Source organism: Phyllopteryx taeniolatus, chromosome 20, assembly GCF_024500385.1.
Source record: "Phyllopteryx taeniolatus isolate TA_2022b chromosome 20, UOR_Ptae_1.2, whole genome shotgun sequence".
Taxonomy (NCBI): domain Eukaryota; kingdom Metazoa; phylum Chordata; class Actinopteri; order Syngnathiformes; family Syngnathidae; genus Phyllopteryx; species Phyllopteryx taeniolatus.
Window position 1 is genome coordinate 8,902,235 of NC_084521.1, and position 24,488 is coordinate 8,926,722.

Sequence of the window (24,488 nt, forward strand, 5' to 3'; positions counted from 1 at the left end):
TCATATTTTAAATTGATCAACAACATTCATTACAACGAAAAAGAGTATATAAACATTCAATTCATATCATATATAATATGCAGTTGGAAACTTTTTCTATTCTGTCTAGAAATAACATTCGGAGACACAGCCTTGTGCTGGAACATACAGTAACTACTGTATGGATTAAATCACATTCATGCATGTGCACACACACAAACATGCGCGCGCACACACAGAAAGCAACTTGGGATTTGTTTTGACCTTGCCATCTGCAACTCACATACTGTACCATGATTACATTATTATGTTACATCATCAACTCTGGATTATTGTCTGTTGAGAACAAGAGGGGAAAAAAAGAGCATGATCGGATCAAACCATTCCGATTCCTTTAGTAACTCTCTGTAGGCTACTGCCCTAACGGAGGGCTTAACTTAATCTTAAATACTACTTTGACTTTATTTATCTTGCTCTTATATGAGTTCCTTCAAGGTTATAAGGCTGGAAAGCAAAATGAACGGAAAGTAATTCAACTGGAGATCTTGAAATAGAAACCAGAGCAGCCAGTGGTTATCAACAGCAAAACGATAGCAATCAATAAAGCAACTGGATGATATAAATGAGTATCAACTACTTCTTTACCCCAAAAAAGATAAGGAAGTGGTTAATTGGTAGCCAAAGATAAAGGTTTTTGAGTACTTTAAGAGGTATGAAGTATTGAAGCCACAGTGGAAAGACTATACATATAGATACTGATAGTTAAAAGTTCAAATTTTGCAAGAAAAAAATAAGTTTTAATATAAGAATAGTGTGTTGTACATGCAGAATTCTTCCTGAGTAACATTAAAAGCTGCTTGGAGATGAGGTCACTTTATTCAACCCTAAAGATAAAACAACAACAACAACACTGCTAAAAATATCAATTTGAATTATTCTCTAGGTATACACTAAGGAGTGCATACATAGTCATAGACGCAGCATGTACCATCATGCCTGCACTAACTGGGAATTCAGTGACAGTAAGCCAATGAGATGGGCACAATAAATGCATTTAGCAATAGTGGAATAAATAATTGACTCTTAGATGCAATTGATTATTAAATAACTTAATCCCCCCTTTTTTTTACGGTTGAAACACAGCAGTTGTTGACGAATGTTACTATCTAATGAAATCTCTTCCATTTGGTTTGACTAGAAGATAATGTATGCGCAGTATATTTTGATCCTGAAAATATGGGCCATTGCAGATTACATTGTTTTAAAAGAACTCATCACACAGTATCAAAACAATACATGATCAATATGCAAGATTTCCATAAAAGTCAGCCAAAAACAGTCAAGACCAATAGGTATTCATGTTTAAAAATATATATAATAAAACAACAACAGCAAAAAAAAATAAAAATGTAATAGGCATTTAGGGTGAGCAAGGCCTTCTCTGCTGGCCAAAAGCGCTTAACTACATTTTAAAACTAAATTCAAATATTTGTTTGTTTGTATTAATTCATTCCCAAAAGTATAATTCTATTCTCTTCAATGGCTGCACTGCTTGCACAACTGCATCTGGATGTTTTTTCACTTATATCCAATCAAATTTCAGCCTCTTTGTGCTGCCATGTGAATCTAATCTGCCCAGGGCCTTCAGAATCAGTAGTGCTGGCCCATGTAATTTAAACTTTACTAGTAATAGGACTGGTCGGATTGGTTAAAGTCAGACTTCAAATTCATCATCACAGGCTGACACCAGCATTTATCCATGACTCTGATTTGGTCGGTCAGAGCAAAACTTGTTACTGCCAACTTCAACTTGTAAAAGCAAAACACGTCTGTAGCAACCTGCACCTATTAAAACATTTAATAATCAGCATCTCTGGCGAGCATGATGCATTTCATTTAATTAGTCTGACATTTTTTGTCCTGTTATCAGATAATTATTGATTGTGAACTGCTCTAGATGTACGTGTCACAGTTCCAAGCTGTTATATTGCATTTTCTATAATTGGAACATGATAGTGGCGGTATTAATTGGTGGATTAAGTCGGGTAAGACCCAGGTGCCAAATGCTTGGCCTGCTACAGACCAAATGTCTAAAAGGAGTTTATTATCACTCTGCTTATTCACCACGTGAGTCCAGGAAACACAAGCACGTTTTTGAAATAATTATCCTTCTTTCTTTAGTCACCAATGACCACACACACACCCATCATGTTGCACCCAAAAAAGCACAGACCTAAAGGAAATTTCAGCACCTTTTTTTCTTTTTTTTTTTTTTATAAATGTGAACATCACCACAGATTGCAACCAGGTATAATCCCAGCCAGTTTAAAAAACATTTCATCTAAAAAATAAATGAGAAATGAGAAATGAGGAGCTTCTTCAAATGCAACATAAGGCAAGGCAGCCCCTTAACAACAACAAATGACACAAGCGCCACATCGTTCATGCACCTCTTCCGCACTAGAAAGAAACTCAGCCCTTACCTGAGTAACTTTCTCCGTCACATTGTGCGTACGGTCGATGAGTTTACAAGGCGCAATGATGTCCATCTCCCCTGTGGGTAGGGCGATGAGGGGGTCGGGTTTGAAATCCACAAAGTTCAGGGTGATCTGAGGAATTTTGGAGATGGTACGGTACCGCATGAGGTCAGAGTCTGACGTGGAGTTCAGTATGTTGGACTTACTATTCACTGCACCTGGAAACACGCAGGGTATACAATGGGGTTAAAATCATAGCGTACATGAAAATAAAAATTTCATTAGTTTTGCAACCCCCTCCGTATCGCACCAGTGCTTCCCAGTCGGACACTCGCTCTCCGGTTTTTCCGGTCCCAGTCAGGCCTCATGGCCTCAATCTCGTCGACAGAGGACGCACGCCTCATGCTGTGGAAGCTCTCCCGCGAGCGGCTTCGTGACAGCGAACAGTTAGAGCCGGAGGCGTCCTGGTTGAGGTTGAGGCGATGGTGGGGTGCTACGCAAGAGGACGACTGGGTCAGGGGTCCCACAAGGTGGATTACGTGGTGAGGAGGTAGAGGAGGGGGCACAGGAGACACTGAGTCCAGTAATGTGCGGTGGTCCTCCACGTGGTCTTCTGTCCAACCTTGTAGAGGTGACCTTGGAAACAGGAAAAACAACATGTTTAACTACGATGCTGATCATGCATTGTAAATTCCAACTCCCCTTAGAAATTGGATTTGGTTTCTGAGAGATCCTGCTGGTCTGAATGGTGACACACTAGAAGACTATAAACAGTATACAGCGTGCTATATTTTAGGGACATGCCACAAAAAGTAAATACCCGGGAGTAATTGACGCCCCCCTCCCACCCAAAAATATTCCTAACTCAACTTTACATCCCACAAATGGCAGCAGAGCACTACTTTCTACTGTGGTTGACAGGGCTATGGACTGACTCACTGAAGCGTCTCCCCTCCTTTTAACATAGTTCATTGGCACCAAGATGCCACAAAATGGTGCCGAAACAACTTTTAGATTAGTAGCAGAAAAAAAGTAAATAGGTGAGGTTTTTCAGAAAATAAGAGCGACTAGTTTCCCCCAAAAAAATCTACAAGCCCCTGGAGCACTGTGAGCAGAATAGGAATGACAAAGCAATTGTGACTGGACAGTCTGTTTTAAGGTGATGTCATAATGGGCACATCATTGCTTTTTATGTCAATGATCTGGCCTTTATTTCTGTAGGAATATACACGTTACCACATATAAGCATGCCAATGGTTTTTATGGCAAAGATTGTCCCTTTATTCACGCATAAATATATTTTAGAATACATTATTATTTATTTATTTATTATTATTATTATTATTATTATGTTCTCCATATATGTGTGATATGCTATTTGCAGATTCGCCTATTCACAAACCTTTTGAACCTCTTCTCCATTATTTGCTGGAAAACTCACCGACTCACTGTTTTATGCTCAGGCCCAAACACGGTCTAATCTAAAAGTATTCATTTGGTGCCACCTTGTGGCATATTGGTGCCAATAAACTACGTTAAAATAAGGATAGGAATTTCACTAAGACAGCCCATCGCACTATCTAATAAAGTAGTTTTTGGCTGCCATCTTGTGGCTTATAATGGCAATTATTAAACATTTTGAGGGGTGTCAATTACTCAGATTTTTGCTATTGGCAGGCTCGGTCCCTATTCCATGTGAATAGCAGGGAAACACTATTCAAATAAATGTAACCCCTGTGCATCCTCCACATGTCTTCATGAAAACAAATCTTTGCGATCTACCTGCGTTCACTGATTTGCTCCGTGTGATCTGACGGTAAAGGGGAAAGGGGCAGGAACTCCCCAAAGCCGAGGGACTCGTGACAGTGGTCGACTGGGTGCAGTGGCAAAGGCGTCGCAATAGGGATCAGACCAGACTCCGCGTCATTCAGAGACACTTTACTGTTGGAGAGGGACCGCAGCAGGGGAAGGCGCAACTTGAAACCTCTTGGACGACCTGATGAAGAAGAAGGCAGCCACTTGTTTAGGGAAAAAAACAGAAAGAAGAGCAGAGCATGATGGAGAGGAGATTGTGATCATGTTGAGCCGTAAAGGCTTTCACAGAGGAATTTGGGACAGTGACATTGATTACAATTTAACTGCAAAGTTCAGAACAGGACTTCATTAAAAATATTAACATTGACCCACAGCTACCTCAGGTTATCCCTGTAGAACACTGAGTCCAGAGACAGCTTAGAATAAACATTCTGTCAAACTTTATAGTACACAAAAAAAAAGCAGGATTCAAAAAAAAAATCATATTACTTGGCAAATATCAGGCCACCTGTTGTATGTGTGGATGAATGGAACACTGATCTAGGTGGATTACACTGATGCCATTACCACCAAGCAGAACAGTTTGCTCCAGTTGCATGAGATACACAGCTTACTCCATTCCCACTGTCAGCAGTTGTGAAAGGTACAAAAATAAGAGTTGCACCCTTCATTGAGGTAAAAACCACAAGGTTGCAGTATCCAAAAAACAAAACGGAGAACAGATTTATGGATGTCAAACTGAGACTTTGGGTTCTGCAAAAATCTGATGATTTTTTTTTTTGAGTTGGGTTTTTGCCTTTTAGGAGTACTTGAACAGCATTCTAGCTAGGTAAACAGATAGCTTATCGGCGTAAAACACTGAACCTCCGGAGTTCAGTGAGGATTAAAGAATTAATTCTGTGTCTGTGTTTTGCTTTTTCTTTGGATGTTTCAGCTTTTTTTGCAACACAACTCCAAAAGGAGCCGTCTTAACAACTCCTGTAATTAGAAGATAAATAATTGAGATGTGAAGGTAAGTACATACTCCACAGTCAATGAGTGAGTAAGATGGTCAGACTGTCATCATGCTTTGTCACTTGTTATAAAAGCTGAGGTAATGTATTTTTGAAAGACTGTTAAGAATGGTGAAATGTTACGTGCCTGTGCACTTAAAGGTTTAGTGATGGTGCTAGTGTGATTATTTCTGTTTTCATTATTTCCTATGGCTACATTCTAAATGTGAAAAAATCGGAGATCAACCAGCAACCCAGAATGATTGTGTTAGACTGTATTAAAAGTGAAAAAGTAAAAAAAAAAAAAAAAACAGTTATAAAGAATACGCTAACCGACAGAAGAGAAATCTATGAAGTAATGCAATTGCAATACAGTAAACACATGTGATGCTATAGTTAACTGTCAACTAAAGTTTGTATTTTGTTATCTATCTCTGCCCCCTCAGTATAGTGCAAACAACAGTCAAGCAAATAGCTTACCAGTGACGAGCCAGGTGGGAAGGCGGTGGTTGAGCTCCTGTTTGCAGTCTTGCAGTGACTCCTCAGTCATGACCTCGAAGTTGAGGATGAACATGATCACCATGCCATCTTCGTTCTTCACGGGCACCACATCCACCATACACAGGAAGCACTGGCCTGCAGGGGCACATACATAATGCTCACTGAAATCAATCAGTGGAAGCTTTTATATCTTATAAAGTAAAAGTGCATGGTTTTAAAAATCAGGCACCTTGTAGCCAAACGAGCAGAATTATCTTGAGCTGTTACTTTAGCTTCCCTAATTGTAACCTGTGCCTAAGTAATAAAGTCAATGATGTTTACATGTAATTTTCTTTCATCTATAACCGCTTCATACAACAAAGAGCGTGTTTGAATGTGTGTTTTATGTCTTTGTTGTTCTTTGTATTGTTTTTGTAACGGTGTGGCGGCTGCGGCCTCTTGTAAAACAAATTTCGGCCCTGGGTATGTCGTAAGACTGACAATCCTAATTAAATGGCTTTTCCTCTGTGCATAATGCACACACTTCCATATGAGGACAATTATGCCGCAAGTTAGCGTGAAATTGGATTGGGCAGAACAATAAGTGGTTGGGACTATGGAGGTTCAGTAGGCCTGAATATACTCACTGCCAAAATACAGGACCTGGCTTTCAAGTTAAGACCCTGACAACATCAAATTAAATCCCAGGAAATTAACAACATGTATGACACACAACAGTAGTGATGCCGATTCCTTTATATTTGCTTTAGACTGAAAACCTTTTGGGCGGCACGGTGGACGACTGGTTAGACCGTCAGCCTCACAGTGCTGAGGTGCGGGCTTCAATCCCCGTCCCCGCCTGTGTGGAGTTTGCATGTTCTCCCCGTGCCTGCGTGGGTTTTCTCCGGGCACTCCGGTTTCCGCCCACATCCCAAAAACATGCATTAATTGGAGACTCTAAATTGCCCGTAGGTATGACTGTGAGTGCGAATGGTTGTTTGTTTGTATGTGCCCTGCGATTGGCTGGCAACCAGTTCAGGGTGTACCCCGCCTCCTGCCCGATGACAGCTGGGATAGGCTCCAGCACGCCCGCGACCCTAGTGAGGAGAAGCGGCTCAGAAAATGGATGGATGGATCGATGGATGAAAACCTTTTGGTTTGAGAGCAAAAAATGACTGGCACAAAACATTTCAACTTTACATTGATTATCTATTTTCTACCGCCTGGGTGATCAGGACGGAGCCTATGCCAGCTGAATTTGGATGAGTGAGTCTAGTCAATTGCAGGGCACAAATCTTTCGGGACGAGAGGCCTGAGCCAAGATTCCAACCCAGAAGCTCTCAACTTAGAGGTAGACGTGCTAACCACTTCTCTCTTGCTGCCCACAAACATTTTACAGTTTAATATCTGAATGTATTGTGAGCAAGCACACCCCTGCCCTAAAAGGAATACATACAGTATATGCATATCTGCCTGCTATGGGTCATGTCTCTTACCTGGTTAGTGACGCTAAGCGAGCAACTCCACAAAAAGCGGTTCTGTCAACATGAAAACCTTACAACCAATGCAGGAGCATGTCAGTCATTCATATCGCATCATAGCCCGGGGAACTGGCTGAAATCTGATTGGATGACGGCATAATCCCCACAAAGGAGGGGGGAAATATGAAACACGGAGAAAACGAAAGGATTACACCATCTGGCTATATCTCACAGAGAGTGTGTGCGTGTACATGTGTTTGTGTGCACGCCTACAGTATGCGCTCATGTAGAGGTATTTGCAGAGGCTCACATTCATTCATGAGCTTCTGGGCCATCTCGATTCATGTCTGGCCGGATTCATTAACAGCTGCGATGTTGTCTTTGGTCCCTTTTTAATAGCAGAAGGTGTTACTGGACAACCCATCCGCTAAAGCCTGAATGCCACCTGCCCCGAGTCAATCACAATACACACAAAAGTAGACTATTATGTATAAAAACGCTTAAACTCTTCCTGGCTGCCTACCTGCCTGCCCAGCTGCCTGCCCATTGGGGACTGGGATTTTATCAGCGCCTCACTGATCAAATTGTCTAAAATAAAGAAATACTGTATTTTTTTTTTTTTTTTTGAAGCTTTCTAAAGGTTTCATTTTAATTCCGTACTAGGCAGAACTAATCGGCATGTGTTACTTACAAGGAGCCTACTGGACCCTTACTAGCAAGGACAAAAAGCATACAAGTTCATGGATTTTGAATATGTGCTAAAGCGGCTTTCATTTAGGCAGGTTCACATCTTAACAAGTGGTATTGCATGTGGTGCTCTAATGATTTAAGGAAGTGTGTTTAATTATTTTTCATTCACATATTTGACAGACTTGTAACAATAAGGTATGTCAAGGGAAATTTATGAGGTGTACTGTTACAATCGTTTGTCACATAAAATTGAAGTTTACTTGAATACATTTACATTTTACTTTGATCAGTGGTTAACTTATTAGGACAATATGTGACTGTCCATACTATTAATAAAGGTTTTATGACGGTGACCATTTGACCTGGAACATATTATTTTACATGGTTTTCTTTGGGGAGTATTTTGTAAATATTTTGTAATACGTACAAAACTGGACATAAAGTCAGCTTTGAGGTTCAGAGGGCAAATGCCATTTCATCTAAAAAATCCCCTTGGATATATTCCAATTCAGTGTGTACCAGATGGTAATCTGATTCAGTGAGGCTGATTTACAAAAGCCAGAGGAGATTATCAAAACGCTCTAAACACATTTTTTATTAAAAAAAAAAAAAAAAAGTGCAGAGGGCAAACTTTTTATGGAGGTCCACTGATCTGGTGATCATACGATGATGTGCCCTCAATTATAAAGCCAACAAAATCACAAACCTTCAAACCTGACCATCTGTTCTGTTTTGGTGGTTGGATTATTAGTAGACAAGACAAAGGAATTGGGATCAATGTTTAAGGCAGGTCTATTTAGTACCAATGCTAATTCCTGAGCATATGGTCACAATTATGTGAGAAATAGAAGATGGATAGAGGGAGAAACATTGTATTACGAGTCACTTTAGACACATTATTAGACTGCGAATGATCAAATACTATTGCTGGGATCTATAGCATTCTACTCACAGTCAATATACCACGTCTGGATGTACGTCGAATTAGTGATGGTATACAACATAGATAAGACAACAGTGAATGAAAATGCATGTTAGAAAGAGACTCTATGAAATCGGAATTATTGTAATTAAGTAGTGTATTGTATATGAAAAATAGTCATTGAGGATCATTAACCAAAAACAAAGAAAAAAAAACATTTCCAAATAAAAATTGTAGTGTTAATTGATGTCTATTGAGTGATTGATTAATTAATGTATTAATTATTATTTTGTTTCAGACAATGTTTTTTCCTCTATAATTACAACTACTATAATTGTCACATGTAGCTGACAGAGAGAGCGAGAGAGAGAGAGAGAGAGAAAAAGAGAGAAAGAGAGAGAGAGAGAGAGAGAGAGAGAGAGAGAGAGTCATTGGAAACTTTGAGTGTTACCCTAACATAAAATGTAATAAAACAATGTTGAGTTTGAATTGACACACACAATAAAGGGATACATAATTCTTTATTGTATACTTGCATTAGGGACAGTTTCCCACTAGGTAGAACTGTTTCACATTCTGTCTGAGGTGTATGTATTTAATACAGAAAAGTGTAATCAGTTCAAAGTAATGAACATTTGGGTTGTGAGTGTGTGTGTGTCTGTCTGACACCGTGTTTCAAATATACACCATATGCTTTGTTTCTTTAAACTAAAACGGACGAACCAAGGTGGTAGATCTATACCATTGCAAGTATGGTGTGCAGCAATAAAGGGACATCTAAAATAAATGCATAGTACTGGTACCGCTGTGTCTTTTGGGATAAATACAGCGCACCAAAAGGCCTTTATCTCATGGTTATTGCAGAGTGGATTTGAGGAAGAGCTGGCATTAGTGTCCTGTTGTGCTGTTCTGCTCAATATCACACAAACACACGTTCACACACTGTGGGACAAAAGGGAACGAAGAGACACAGACATTCATTCCTCTGACACATCATTCGTAAGCGTAAAAAAAAGAAGGGAACAGAGTGAATCCTTGCTCCGAACCTCCAATCCAAAACACTCGTACTGATTTGACAACCACACTTTCCATATTGCTCAAATGTGTCAGTCATAAAATAAGGAAAAGATAATACAGTTGATGTTTATCTGTAATAAAATGTGATTTGCAATAGATCATGGTTATACACTAATGGACTCCTTAGATTGTAATTAGATTACACAAGACACAAGTACTAAATAAAAAAAAATAAATAAATAAAAAAAAACATTAACAAAGATGATAATGCACTAATCAAAGTAGGTAACAGAAAATGTATTGTGGTACGTCCAGAAATAAGTTAATAAAAAAGATTGCGGTTTATTGCTTTGTATTGTATATAGAGTTGATTCCTGACTGTAAAAGGCAGAAGCATTAAAGAAGTTGTTTTACAAATATCTTGGAATAATAGAATATGTGCCTTTTTTAAATTTTTGGTCATTTTTCAAAATTATTCATGTGTTGGATCTTATTGGACAATTTAAACTAAACAATCCCAATTTCTATCATAACCTACACGAGAGTATTGTCATCAATTAGAAATTTTGAACTGTGGATATGCCTCTATTGCAAAAGGTTATGAATAATTTTGGACAAGGAACATGCTGCCTAAATGTCAGGAAAAATACAAATATAAAACAGCAAAAACAATGATTATGTTGAATTAATACATCTTAGCACAAGATATTACAGTCTTTTACCACTTCCTTGTGTCACATCAAGTGAAAAGGTACTCATTCACCCAATACAAATTTACATGAATCAAATTTTCACCACGGTATGGATAATTACTATTGCACCACTAGGTGGCAGGGCACCACAACACATTGTGAAGATTTGACACCGATACACAAAAACACACGAACACACAACATCCTGGGCGAGTGGCCTGCATTGAGTATTATTTATCAGTTTGAGTTTGCTACATCAGAACGCAAAGTCTGTTGATCTGAGAGTTGCACAGCGCTGGAATAGCAAATGGAAAACTACATTAAGTCCGTGAATGCGTCTGTGTGTGTGACTCCTCACTGAGTAAATGTCATATCGACTATTAATATTGGACTTTGACAACCACTTGTGCCTCAGATAGGGGCCAACAGCTGTCCTCTGATAAGTGATATAACATTAATCCAAGTAACACAAACACACACATTCACACAGGTGAAATCAAGTTGAAGCACAGCACATTTTTTCTAGATTGTTGTTGTTCAAGATGAGAAGAAATTCAAGCACAAACTATTCCTGACAGCAATTCATCAGCCACCCTCACCTTTAATAGAGACAAATAACCACATGCTGTGCTGTGTGTTTGCGTGGCCAATTGGGAAGTTGGATTGTAAATGCATTGCCCCATTGAGAGTCCATTTAGAGCACATTGTTGTGTATTTCACTTTCATGTGACACAGCGGATGCCTCATCTTGCAACCAGTTGGTGGAAAATTAGAAGTAATGGTGATACAGTTGAACACTGTGTAAGATTGATGTAAGGGGGCGGATGGGGGATTCCCAGAGCGAACGTCCTAAATAAACGATGGGCCAACTAGATGTATTTACCGAGGCCTCCGCGGGGACCTTGAGGTAGACAACTGCCTTGGCAAAAACAAGGTGAATTTTTAAAGGGGTGTTGGTGAAATGCTTTGAGAAAGTGGAATTCAGTTGTTATTAGAGATACCCATAGAAAAAAAAAAAAAAAAACTGTCTTTCAGCTGAGAACAAAATAAAGTGCTGTTTTCTAAGAAATATATTCCTGCAAAACAGTACTGCACATATTGTAGCATACTGTAGCAATCAACAGTTTAGTCAATGATTTATAACAAAATCAAGAAAATAAGTACATACAGTAAGAAAAAAATAAATAAATCAAAGTGGTTCCCTCTATTATCAACCCATCTTTCCATGTCCATCCATCCATCCATCCATCCATTTTCTGTACCGCTTATCCTCATCAGGGTTATCCCAGCCATCTTCGGGCGAGAGGCTTTCCATGTCCTCTCAGTTAACTTAGTAATTAGTGGATGGCAGAGATTTGATTTTGGAGTCGACTGTCATTAAGTCTGAGCCTCCTTACAATGTAGTGTACTGATTGCTTTAAAGGGAACATATTACGGAAAATAGACCTATACTGGCTTGTATGAGAATTGCTAATAAGTGTAATATCTGGAGTGGCTGCCCACCCACTAAGTGTGAATTTATGCAACCAAGTGACTCCATTTCTGAAACTGTGTCTGCATGCGAAAGGGATGTTCTGCACTTCCACCCCACTGTTACATAACAGTGAGGTTGATATCGTGCCAAAGAAAAAAGGTAAGCAGAGGTGCACTGCACCACACACCTTCCCTCATTTAAAGTGCCTCTCGTTAAACCCAGATAAAGTTCAGATGTTCTAGTAGGCTTTTTTGACAACCAAAAGGAACATACAATGCTGTATTTCTCACTCTCACTCTTGTGCTTGACAGCGATAATTCCTTAATTCTCACCACAAATTTACCATTGACATATACACCACAACCATATGTCTCAAATAAAGTCAAATGATTACTGCCTTGTCATGGTGATCTTGAATCACATACTTCCCCCTTACAGACACTTCAAATATTCGATCTACAACACACATTTTTGCACAAATGACACATCCTAGACTTGCATGGGATCCTGACAAAGGTTTACAGCAGGTTAAAAATGTAGTACTAGTAGTTAGTATATATATTTTTTTTTTGGCCGTGCTAACTTCTGACCATTCTATTCTTAATGGCCATCGTGGCTTTAAATTAAAACACAGAACCTTCTTATTAAAGCTAATGAAAACGTGTTTCCACACATTTCATTGGTACTGTACATTACGAATCGTGTGGGGCAACAGACTAAGACTAGCCTTAAAAAAAATGCTCCGAACGACACACTTCAGTGTTGCATGGCTGTGACTCTACAGTTTGAGCTAGGGAGCAAACCCCTTAGTCCCTGAGACGACACGGATCAATAGTCACAGTCTACATGCTCCGACGAAAGACGACCAAGTAAAACTGTGGTGTCAAACACATACATCAGAACAACCCACACGGCTCATGTCACATACACTGCTATTAACAGAGGAAATGTTCAGCGCTGCACACATGGAAAGCCCCACAAATTAAGTCCGCCACGCCTTTTAAGAGAAGCTCAATTTTGTGGAACTTGTAACATGCACCTGTAGTCTGTGATTCATTACACTTTTTGGGTTGTAATATTTCTTTCCTTTTGACACCTTGACTGGGCATTTACTGGGGATGGTGGTCGTCAGCCAATCGGCAACAGACAAACCATTCGCACTCACAGTCACACCTATGAACAAATTGGAGTCTCCAATAATCCTAACGTGCATGCTTTTGGAAGATGGGAAGGGAAAAAAAACACGCAAGCAGAGGGAGAACATGCAAACTCCACACAGGACACTTTAACTATGATGTGAAGTTGTTTACAAATGTCACAAAACATTCACTATCCGAGCAGGATTTTCTTGGGAGTTATTGAAAAGGACGTTATTATCCATACTGAGAAACTCTTTATTCAAAGCACAGGTGTCAAACTCAAGACCCGGGGGCCAGATCTGGCCCACCACATCAGTTGATGTGGCCCGCAAAAGCAAATCATCTGCGTCAATGTCCACGATTACAGCTAAAAGCTTTAGCAAAAAATGTTAAATTGTCATATTTAATAAATAGCAATGCTGAGATTTTGCAAGCATTATTTGTTACCAACCAGGATAAGCGGTGTTGAAAATGGATGGAACAGAAACACCTTTTAGATTCACTTCAAAAATAGTGGAACAAACCCATTATCCTTATACTCTGACTCCAAAACTAGTTGTCCTTCAATTTGTTGTGTTTATGTAATAATATGATGAGATGATTAAACATTTTTGTGGTTTCACAGTCATTACGGCCCGCGACAAAAATGAATTTGACACCCTGATTTAAAGAGACTCGGTGAGTGAAAAGGCCTTCATACATAATGCCAGCAAGTATCTTTATCCCCTTGATATGTTCCATTGTGTACCCAACATAGCACCTGGCAGAGACACAGTACACACCATTTACCCTATTGTATGAACTAAATACACTATAAATATATAGCAAGTCCTGGTATGGGTGAAGTGCTGCAATGGTACACCGTTATTATATTATCATTCATGGTGTGTGCTTTTTATCATCATTGGACTAATGAAGCGTAGATCCATAATGCTCAATGTGAAATTGTCAGAACAAATGTGATTTTCCTGAAACTGTGACCAGGGGCATTGATATATTCAACTGCAAAGAGAATAAAGGCTTTTATACAGGTATTTGAGAGGAGGCCTTTATTTGTACAAATGCCTATGTTAGGTTTTCAAGCAGCAGACGCCAAGCTTTCAACTTCCCAAAGTTTGCTCCTGGGAGGGTGGGGGGGGGGGGGGGGGGGGGGGGATGAGTCAGTTGATCTTATTTGATTGGGAAATATGTAGGTTGTATATCATCAAATAACAGCGCAGTCGATAAACAGGTAGACGGCAGGACTTAGGGTATTTGCATAGAATGCAGCCAACAAGCAAATGCAATTATCCCAACATGTAGTGAACGTACCTTCAAGAATTTATACGTTTACTATAGGTGTCATAACTTAAATAACAAATTTTACTAACAGGTAATCGCTTTCTATTTTTCTTTGTGATTTTTCCACAGTGTGTATTATAAACTTGGATGGTGTGTTGCCCTCCTCACCATCTCTTTCCCACTCCCTCCCTACTTGTTTGGATATGGTTACGTAACATCTCAAAATCTCCCCAGTGTTTCTGTCGAGACAAGCAAAGAAAGCTAGGAAGTGTGTGTGTTGGTCTCTCTCTGCTTAAGATCAACCTGAATCGGTGTCTTAAAGTCCATCCATCCATCCATTTTCTGAGCCGCTTCTCCTCACTAGGGTCGCGGGCGTGCTGGAGCCTATCCCAGCTGTCATCGGGCAGGAGGCGGGGTACACCCTGAACTGGTTGCCAGCCAATCGCAGGGCACATAGAAACTAACAACCATTCGCACTCACAGTCATGCCTACGGGCAATTTAGAGTCTCCAATTAATGCATGTTTTTGGGATGTGGGAGGAAACCGGAGTGCCCGGAGAAAACCCACGCAGGCACGGGGAGAACATGCAAACTCCACACAGGCGGGGACGGGGATTGAACCCCGCACCTCAGAACTGTGAGGCTGACGCTCTAACCAGTCGGCCACCGTGCCGCTATGTGTGTCTTAAAGTCAAGTTTGTATAACTATGTACGTTGCACGTGGGGGATACGTTACACATCCACACGCAATAGGAGAAAATCTGTAACATAGAGTGGCTGAATGGCCGTGTTCTCTGGCCAAGCGCCGTAAGCGAATGCCCAAGGCGGCTAGCTGTTAGCCACTAGCTGCTAACGCCAGCGACTGCTGAGAAAACAGCTATTGCAAGTCAACCCATCCGCCATTAGCTGACCGCTGTATTGCTTGTCGTTGCTGAATATACCAACTCTGTCAGGTCTTGTCAGTAAATACAATGAGCTGAAAGAAATGATACATGTTATATTCTCGTGATTCAAAATGGCGGCAGCCGTAGGTGAGTAGATGCATTGTTTTAAACTTATTTTATTTTAGAATAAATGCTTTGTAGATTTAAGTAAACAGCATCAAGTAAAGAAGATATGCGCATTTAGAATATAACAGTACGTTTTGACGTCTAGGGTTTACTAGGGTTTACCCCTCACTAGCCTGCACTCATCAGTGCTTCAGTTTGTTAGGTGCAATATCACTTCATGATACAACACTGCATTACTGCAACTTTCCTGACTTTGTGGCTTATTTTGAGTCATTCTGTATTTTGTATACTGGTAATACAAGATGGCGGTTATCATTACTATCTACCCCACCCAGGTGTGTCAAATTCATTGTAGGTTAGGGGCCACATCCAGCCTAATATGACATCAAACCACTAACTATCACACCATAGTTAATGTCAGAATACATTTTCCCTTTGTTTTAATGCAAAACAAAACAAGTACATTTGGAAAATGTGTAGATTTGTCTTTTTTTTTATTATTTTACAAAACAACCTCATATTTCTTGTAAGGTTTTTGCTTCAGTTTATCACGTACATGTGCATATTAACTGATCAGGGTGACTATTTTGAATACTGAAAAAGACAGTATTGCACTTTGAAATTAAACCACTTTATGAATACCTTAGAATTATTACCATTCAATTTTCGACATGAGCATAATAATTCTCAAAATTAACCTTATTCCCCACCACCACAATTTCTTTTTCACTTTTACATTCATCCTTGGGCTTGTACCCTTTGGCAGGCCGCTTTTGGCCCTTGAGCCGTATGTTTGACACCCCTGACCTAACCCTATGTTGAAAACTAATGCTTGAGTAAGTGGGCCTTGCTGAAAAGCCTACCTCCTCAAAGTCTCGTTAAAAAAAACCTCGAGTACTGGTAATTGTGTGGACTAAGTTATAGCTCCTTTACACTAACCAGAGAACACATTTTGTTTGTGGTGCCAGATCATTTAAAAACAGGTCTCAAAGTTGTTTTTTCTTGTGTGTCAAAGCAATAGTCATCACTCGTCAGTCTCTTAAAACGGAGTGCATGTGTGTTGTAGCCACGCAAGTGTATCACAAGCAAAACAACAACATTGGTGGACTACATACGAGTACATTTACTACACATCAACTCTGACCAGCAGAGATGAATCACATAAACGCGTACAATTTTAATCCAATAGCATACAACATACAAGGGTATTCAAAATACTTTAGTCTAGTGCATAAGCCAATGATAATGAGCAGTTGGGGCACATTTATGTACTGTTTCTGTACCGTTGTTGTATGACCTCGCAAACTATTGACCCAGAATGAATATTTTAGCATTTTCTCTCTGTCATTTGGCAGGACTGTGTTGTTGTCTTTTCTGAAAAGCAAAGCCTGTTCTTACTAGGTTGTGTGAATATTCAGCTTGGTGGCCTGCTATGTAACACAAAACAATTACACAACAAACTTACAAATGTGTTCCTTGTAAACAGCATTACAGTAATTAGAAAAACTAAATCATGTTTACTGTCCCTTGATATTCATAAGAAACATCTGCTCGACGTTTTTTTGCGTCCGTTTCCCCCATTTGGGAGTGATAGTGCATAAATACGAAAGACCCAAATCCAAAGTTATACCTTTGCATACATCTGTGGTTTCCTGGGTGTTCAATTCCTAACCGGACATTTTAAAACACATAGTAAACTGTCACTGGTTCTGGTTCTTTATTCCGGTCTGTCACCAGGCATAGTTTTATAGGCTGTCTGATAGATACCATCATGTAACAACAAGAGCCTGAAGCTCAGCTGCTCCAGCTGTTATGTTCCATACACTCAGATGAATGCTTACTCACACAAATCCTTGGCACCCACATCCTAAAGCTCTTCTTTGCTCTTTCCTCATCTTCTTCTATGACTCCTTTCTGACCCTCCTGCCACCCCGCACTTTTCCTCTGCTTAGCTAGAGGTGAGGGTATAGACCATGAGTGACGTGTACACCGTCACATCAGACCATATCTCCTTGAATGTACACATACATAAGAAATGATGAAGAAGCTGAATCCCTGTGCCTGGGGAGCAAGAGCTTTAATTTGGTTGGAGGGCTAGATTCTATTGGTGAGACCATTCACAAGGACTAGGATGAAGACCCTAAAAAAAAAAAAAACATCACAGGAGAAACCAACTACCTGATGTACACTCTCAGGAATATGGGTACAGGATGATTTATTTTATGTCCCTAAAGGTACAAGTATACTTTTTAATATTTGTAGTGTTAATCTGAGGTCTATCCATTGCCAGTCCCACACACTTAGATCATCTTCCTTTCATGTCACTATTTCCTCTGTCAGTATGTTCGCCTTTGGATCATGAGCAATTAGCCACTCTAAAACCTGCCTTCGAATGTCAGGTGTCAAAGGTGAAAAAGTGGAAACAAACAAAAAACAAAAAGAAGCCTTGAGTACCAAGGGCAGGGCTCTGTCCCTATGCCCCGCGAATAGAGGAGCGGTGTATATGGGTTGTAGGACATTTATTGATGGGTATTATTGAGTAAATTATCTGCATTAAATATATAGTAAAATACATCATCCCCACATATCTCGAGCCTGGAATCATGGGAGTATATTTTACTCTTCTTTTCATTCATAACCATGATCCATAACTAATACAGCATGACTCAACATATCAAGTTCTCAAAGTGAATAATGTGTTTTAATTATCATTATCAGTTACCACAGCCAGCCTTGGTAATATATTGACTAGCACACCTTCTGTGGGCAGCCTGACATGAAGCTGTATGATCTAAGCATCAGGTGATTTATGGACAAACAAGAATCATGAACACTAATACGCATTAACGCTCTCAGTTAGATCATAGGGAGTTATCCACATGGGTCCCTAATCATCTGACTTGTTTCCTCTTTGGATTTTTCTACGTCACCTCATGAACGGCTTCAAATTGTGGTTAATGTCACTATTCTATTCTTGGAGCCTCTAAAACAAGTAACAGCTGCGGTAGATCACAGCCTGGCACAAGCGTGAACTATCATGACTTTCAGTCAGCGCAACCTGTAGCCTGAAAGAGTATTCACAGCGTAAGCAGTATGTGATGATGGGGTAGAGGGTGGGAGGCTGGTTGTGAGAATGAGTTATTTAGTGTGTGATTGGACACTTCTGATCGTGTGAATGGGATTGTCAGTGAATCAGATGTTATATTGAGTATACTGGAAACTCAACAGTTAGTCAGCAAAAGGGGTATAATTTGGACGTCAACTAACATTTTGGAAAAATAGGCCCCAAAAGTCAATATGAAAACAATGCTCATGAGACTTCAAATCAGTGAACAATATGGGCATGTTCTAAAAATAGCTCGCCAGTGATGGGACATTGTGATTTTCTACGAATGTGATAGAAGTGATCATTTGAAAATGTAAACAGTTGCAGAGATTTATAAAAATAAAGTGCTGTATATTGACATTTATTTGATTCCTACCTTAAGTCATTGTTGATAATTATCGTGAAAATTCATTAAATCATTCGTTAAATCACGCTAGATCTCAAAACTGGGGAAGTTCAGTAGTCACCGCCCACCCCTACAGTGACAATTAAAAATAAATACCAATAAAAGCGACTCGCGGTACATCTAGAGACTTTTGACACCAGACAGACCTCTCGTTGCAAACATCTTTCTGCTCCCACTCCACAAGTGCCCATCAGTGAGTTTTTTAACTTGAATTTCATTTTGTTAGACAGTGATTGACTTTTCTTTATGCTTAAGGTATGAAAATTAAAGTATTAAAAAGATTGGCTATACAATTAATACAGGCATTATACTGGCAACAGATTCTGCCTGGAACAAATAATTCATATTTCCATTACATAAAACTCCCGTGTAAATTACGGTTCGGCATTTGTAAATAAACCTAACCTATCCTCTGTTAGTCACTGAAAAAATCACCTATTCACTGTATTCATGCTCAAGTCAAAGCATATTAATAAAGGTACTGCAGTGCCAGCTTCTTGTGACATCTTGGTGCCAAGGAACAATGTTGAAGTGAGATGAGAAGCTTCATTCAGACAAAAGTAGTGCTTTGTCAGCATCTTCTGGCATCTAGAGGCAATTATAAACCCTTTTAGTGTGGCGGATTTTCATCATGGTCCCTATCCCCCGTGAAAAGCAGGGTAAGATTGTTTCTAAATTAGAACAATCTGGAATCCAACCTGTGTAAACGAATGGATTGTGTTCAACTATAAAGGCTCCTGTGGGGCTTAAATATACATGAGCCTGCGAAATGTCGTTCATTAGTCTACCGGCAGGGTACTGGCCAACTACATGCTAGATTATGTTGTCTTCAAAATAGTTACCAACAGTAAAGGATATCTGATCACCTAACACACACACACTCACTCACACAGAGCAATTCAATACAGCGACAGGTAGGCTAAAATATTTAAGAGGCTCATGCTCATGTTTGAACAGACGTATTTTTGGTTGTTAAATTGTATTTGCACAATTGTGCCAGAGTGTGTTGAATGTGAGACAGACGTTTCCAACAGAGACCATGTGGAAAATCGCTACACCCTCACTCCAAAGCATCTATTTGTCCTTATTTCCAAGCATATTGTTGAAGCAAGGATTAATGCAAAACCACCAGTCGCAACATTAAGTAAATCGGCACAATCCAGTGAGATGCAGTACAAAAATCGGATCAGATAGGGGACCTTCACAAACATGACACTGTTCGAGAGTTTACACACACACACACACACACACACACACAGTTTTTCATATAAAATTGAGCTCAGCAGTTTTGTACTGCATAAAAAAACACAGTTATGACATTTGCGCTCCACATAACCTGGAAATGTGGAAAATGTGAGAACAAAACATGACGGAACCTAATGTATTGTCCTTCCTTTTTCGTCTTCTGTGGGGTCTATTGGGGGTTAGCAAACCACCTTAATGGTGCATTAGCGCCACTAACTGATATTGTCATTTCACTGCAAGGAAACCACTGTGCATTGATAATGGCTGGATGTAATGGAATTTGCTGGCACCATCTAGTAGGAGGGTCTGAAGCTCAATTGTATCTCAAATCTTTGGTCGTATCTCTTGAGACAAAAAAAAAAAAAAAAACGACCAGGCGATGGCTCGTACGCCACTGTGCTTTGAAGTAATATTGTCCATATCACAAACCTTTATTAGCAAACATCTTTAAAGGATGATGTCACAGAAATTTGGGCTAAGAGGTCCAAAGAAACTGGTAATATTTTTGAGATTTTAGAGAAAGGAGCTTCAGGACAGAAATCAGAGAAACATACTGGTACGTCCTGAATCTCAAGAAAATGTTCAGGATAGACCAAAGCTACAAAAATAAGAAACAGTGCTGAAGTCTTGAGTCTTAGCTCCCTTGGTCATCAAAATGAGCACAATTGTCTTTGTGCTTATAAAAAGACAAGTTTTATGCTTCACTGTATTTTGTGCTTCAAAGCGTTAGACGACTACACACAAGTGTCTGATGATACCATCTGCAATGAAGTGAAGCATCTGTCTCGCCTGCTCATTGAGCCCATAGTATTGTGCATATTGGTTTTACATTACACAACAATAGATACAATCAGTACCACAAGGAACATGACACAAACAAGGTGCAGGTGCATGCGCTGTAGTTTAGCATTTTAGTGGGCATGATAAAAAACCTCAGAGGAGAACAGAGTACACATACTGTCTACAGTCAAATGCCCAGGGAATGCATGCACAATGAAGCATGGGGCACACACATTCTAAATCATTCCTGTGCTGCCAAGCATAGGTACCGCTGGAAAATAATCCAATGAAAAAAAACTCCACAGTCCCTCAGCGTGGAAAATTGACTGTCAAAAACAAATATAATATACAGTATGGTTCGTGCCTTTCCTTTAATGGCACATTTCCTAAAGGAAAGTTTAAACTGTCAGGACTCTGACATATCCCCTCTCTGCATTTCTTGTAAACTGTCATCACATTGTAATGCATTTGTCTAGGTAATATACATTCACACAGTGTATGTCAGGCGACACGGTGGACGACTGGTTAGAGCGTCTGCCTCACAGTTATGAGGACTGGGGTTCAATCCCCGCCCCAGCCTGTGTGGAGTTTGCATGTTCTCCCGTGCCTACGTGGGTTTTCTCCGGGCACTCCGGTTTCCTCCCAAAAACATGCACGGTAGGTTAATTGAAGACTCTAAATTGCCTGTAGGTGTGAATGTGAGTGCGAATGGTTGTTTATTTATATGTGCCCTGCGATTGGCTGGCTACCAGTTCAGGGTGTACCCCTGCCTCCTGCCCCATGATGGCTGGGATAGGCTCCAGCACTCCTGCGACCCTTGTGAGGATAAGCGGCTCAGAAAATGGATGGATGGACAGTGTATGTCATGGAAACATGGATATACTGTACATGTTTTCACTGACGCTCGAGTGTGCTGTACGACTCATTCAGTTCTCTTACATACTCCAAAATGGACAAACCTTCACAAATATATTCAACTGTTGTTTTGGTGGTAATGGTGGAAATCTTGAAACTTTGAAATGGTGCATGATATAAATGTGTTTATTTTTCAGGGCACAGTGGTAACAATGTTCAAGAGGAAGCTTGAAACGGTCCCCAGAACTGCCTGTGTTTTCGCACTACATGTCCACACGTTCCCGCAGAAACATGTACTGTACCTGTTGGTCATCCAAAAATACAAATTCCATTTGCACAGAAACATTAATTAAGAATTAATCATCCATGTGTTAATGTCAGCTCTTCATACATTTTGAAAGTTCATAATTTGATAGAGACAATTACTTTGAGAATATTCTTGGGCCCGGGTCAATTTTGACCTGGGACATACTGCATTTGCATGGAAAATTAACAGTATGCAAAGGGTTGAAACAAGCAGTACATGGATGATCGATTTGGATGATTTTAGTTAGTATAACCTGTCTCATTAAAATACCTCATTATGTGAAGTAGCAGGTGGTTTTCAACAAACAACGTTTAAACATCAAAAAAGCCAGCAGGTGGTATTACAGCTGCCATTACAGATGCAACATGAGAGGAAGGCGATGGCACTGATCTCGCTTTTGCTTCCCCCATCCACCCCCCCACCCCAACCAAACAGCCGACTTTGCTGTCATCAACAAAGCGTTATGGAATGTAGTGTTAATGAGAGCGTGGCTGACTGCTTTCAGTGGTCTCATGATGAAAGGGATGGAGCTTGGTGACCTCAACATGACCTCTTGAAGACATCTCCCATTGACTGCGTCTACAAATAAGTAGCCACCAGTTTAGGGCTGCAACTAACAATTATTTTAATAATACATCAATCTGTTGATTTTTCTTATTTTTATTTTTGATTAATCGATGAATCAGTTAAGGAAAAAAATACATTTCGAAGTTTCCATCCCTTTATCCAAAAACAGGACATTAATTCAAAATGAAAATGCACCAACATAAACCGATTATGATTCAGTTATTGGTTTGGTCTGTAACATGTCAGAAAATGACAAAGATGTTGATCGTTGTTTTCCAAAGTAAAAGCAGGTGTGTGCAAAGGTCTGATTTTGATTAAATACGAGGATAATCAGTCTGCTTTCATGGAGGACTACAAAAATCTTTACTATTGAAAGGTTGAAATTCCGAGGATTTGGACAATTTTACGTTAAGCAATGTTTCCAAATAAAGACCGGTAATGAATTATGAAAATAGTTGTTGGTTAATTTGATCGATTAATTGTTGCACCTCTACACCAGTTGCTCCGCAAAAGATAATTATTCAAATATATGTATTCACAGAGAGATGTACTTTTCTTTCAACTGCAGCCCAGGTATTACTTTTAGACTCTGACCAGAATGAGACAGTCAACTCTTAAAACCACATCAGACTTGACAAGGTCTACAGTAATGTAGTAAAGAAAAGAAGCTGCTAATGCCAGTGGAAGAATATATCTCTCCTGCTACGATGGGGAGGGAAAAGGCCAATATGAGGTGAAGTCTTTATGAAGCTCAGGCCCACTGCAATTAAACAATTATCGCAATGTCAATGATAGTGCTACAGGCTATCACACTCTCACTATCCCTCAGTATATGCAGAGAGACCAATTTAATCGGAGCAATTACAGGCTCATGGCAACGTTAAGATGAGATGCGGTCACGGTCCTGCTCCTCGAGGCCTCCTTTTTTCATTCTGTTCATTCCATCCCCCGACTTGGGCCAGCCATTAGTTTTTCCTCTCTTTTACAGCTTAGTGCATCACTCCCAGTATTCCACTTTTCTTTTTACAGTTTTAAACAATATAAAACCCTTCTCTGTTTCGTTTCATCTGTTTTCAGCTTATTGTATTCATTCCTCAGGGATACAAATGCAAAACACATTCTCACCTGCCTTTTTCAAAAATCGATGTTCTATGTACTTTGTTATACTGTACAAAACACATTATTTAATTGAGATGCACTTGGACCTATGGCAAAATGTTTCTCAATATACATACTGGAAGAGCTACACAACCATGGATAGGGTATCCATGATTGGCGTGATCATTTTATTACATAACTTAATGTTCCATGATCCTTTAAGTTTCTGTAATCCCTCAATACAACCTAATAAAAAAGACATTGAATTAAAAAATACTAAATAGAAGTAGGAATTTTTTGTGTTTACGAGCATATGAAAAGCACGAGTGATATAAAAAAAAAAAGTGTTGGGCTGTGCTGTTCTGAAAGGCCTCCTCAAGCAGTTGAGTATCCTTTGCTTAACGTATGAGTCCTGATGCTTGGCCCAGCCTGGTTTGGTTCCTAGTGATGACCCTGCTTTCCCTCTGAAACCTCAATTACTTAAATCAAACAGCTCATTGGCCTGCTTGACTGAGACGGTATCATTCTGTCACTTGCTGCATCTTTTACCAGGAACCCGATACACAGTGCTAGATAAGGTGACAACTTGTGGTTCTTCCTCCGTCATCGTCCTTTATTCTTTCGTCTTTCACTTGCCCTTCACAACATTTCTTCTGCGTCACATCTTTTTTTTTT

The 24,488-nt window shown here is 39.7% G+C and overlaps 1 protein-coding gene across 4 annotated transcripts in view; it reads right to left on the bottom strand.

Annotated features, from left to right (window-relative positions):
• kcnh2b (potassium voltage-gated channel, subfamily H (eag-related), member 2b) overlaps window positions 1-24,488 on the bottom strand; it is a 173,817-nt gene that overhangs the window by 75,584 nt on the left and 73,745 nt on the right. For 3 of the 4 annotated variants that reach the window (XR_009785947.1, XM_061758501.1, XM_061758502.1), the window contains exons 3-6: window positions 5,744-5,899; window positions 4,239-4,452; window positions 2,767-3,092; window positions 2,463-2,674 (exon numbers count right to left, since the gene is read on the bottom strand). Coding sequence is in view for 3 of the 4 variants with exons in the window: in XM_061758501.1 (XP_061614485.1) it covers window positions 2,463-2,674; window positions 2,767-3,092; window positions 4,239-4,452; window positions 5,744-5,899 (908 nt within the window). In the remaining variant the exon portion in view is untranslated. Of the gene's footprint in view, window positions 1-2,462; window positions 2,675-2,766; window positions 3,093-4,238; window positions 4,453-5,743; window positions 5,900-7,239; window positions 7,351-24,488 lie in introns of those variants that run through there. The other variant, XM_061758503.1, reaches the window with a different exon arrangement.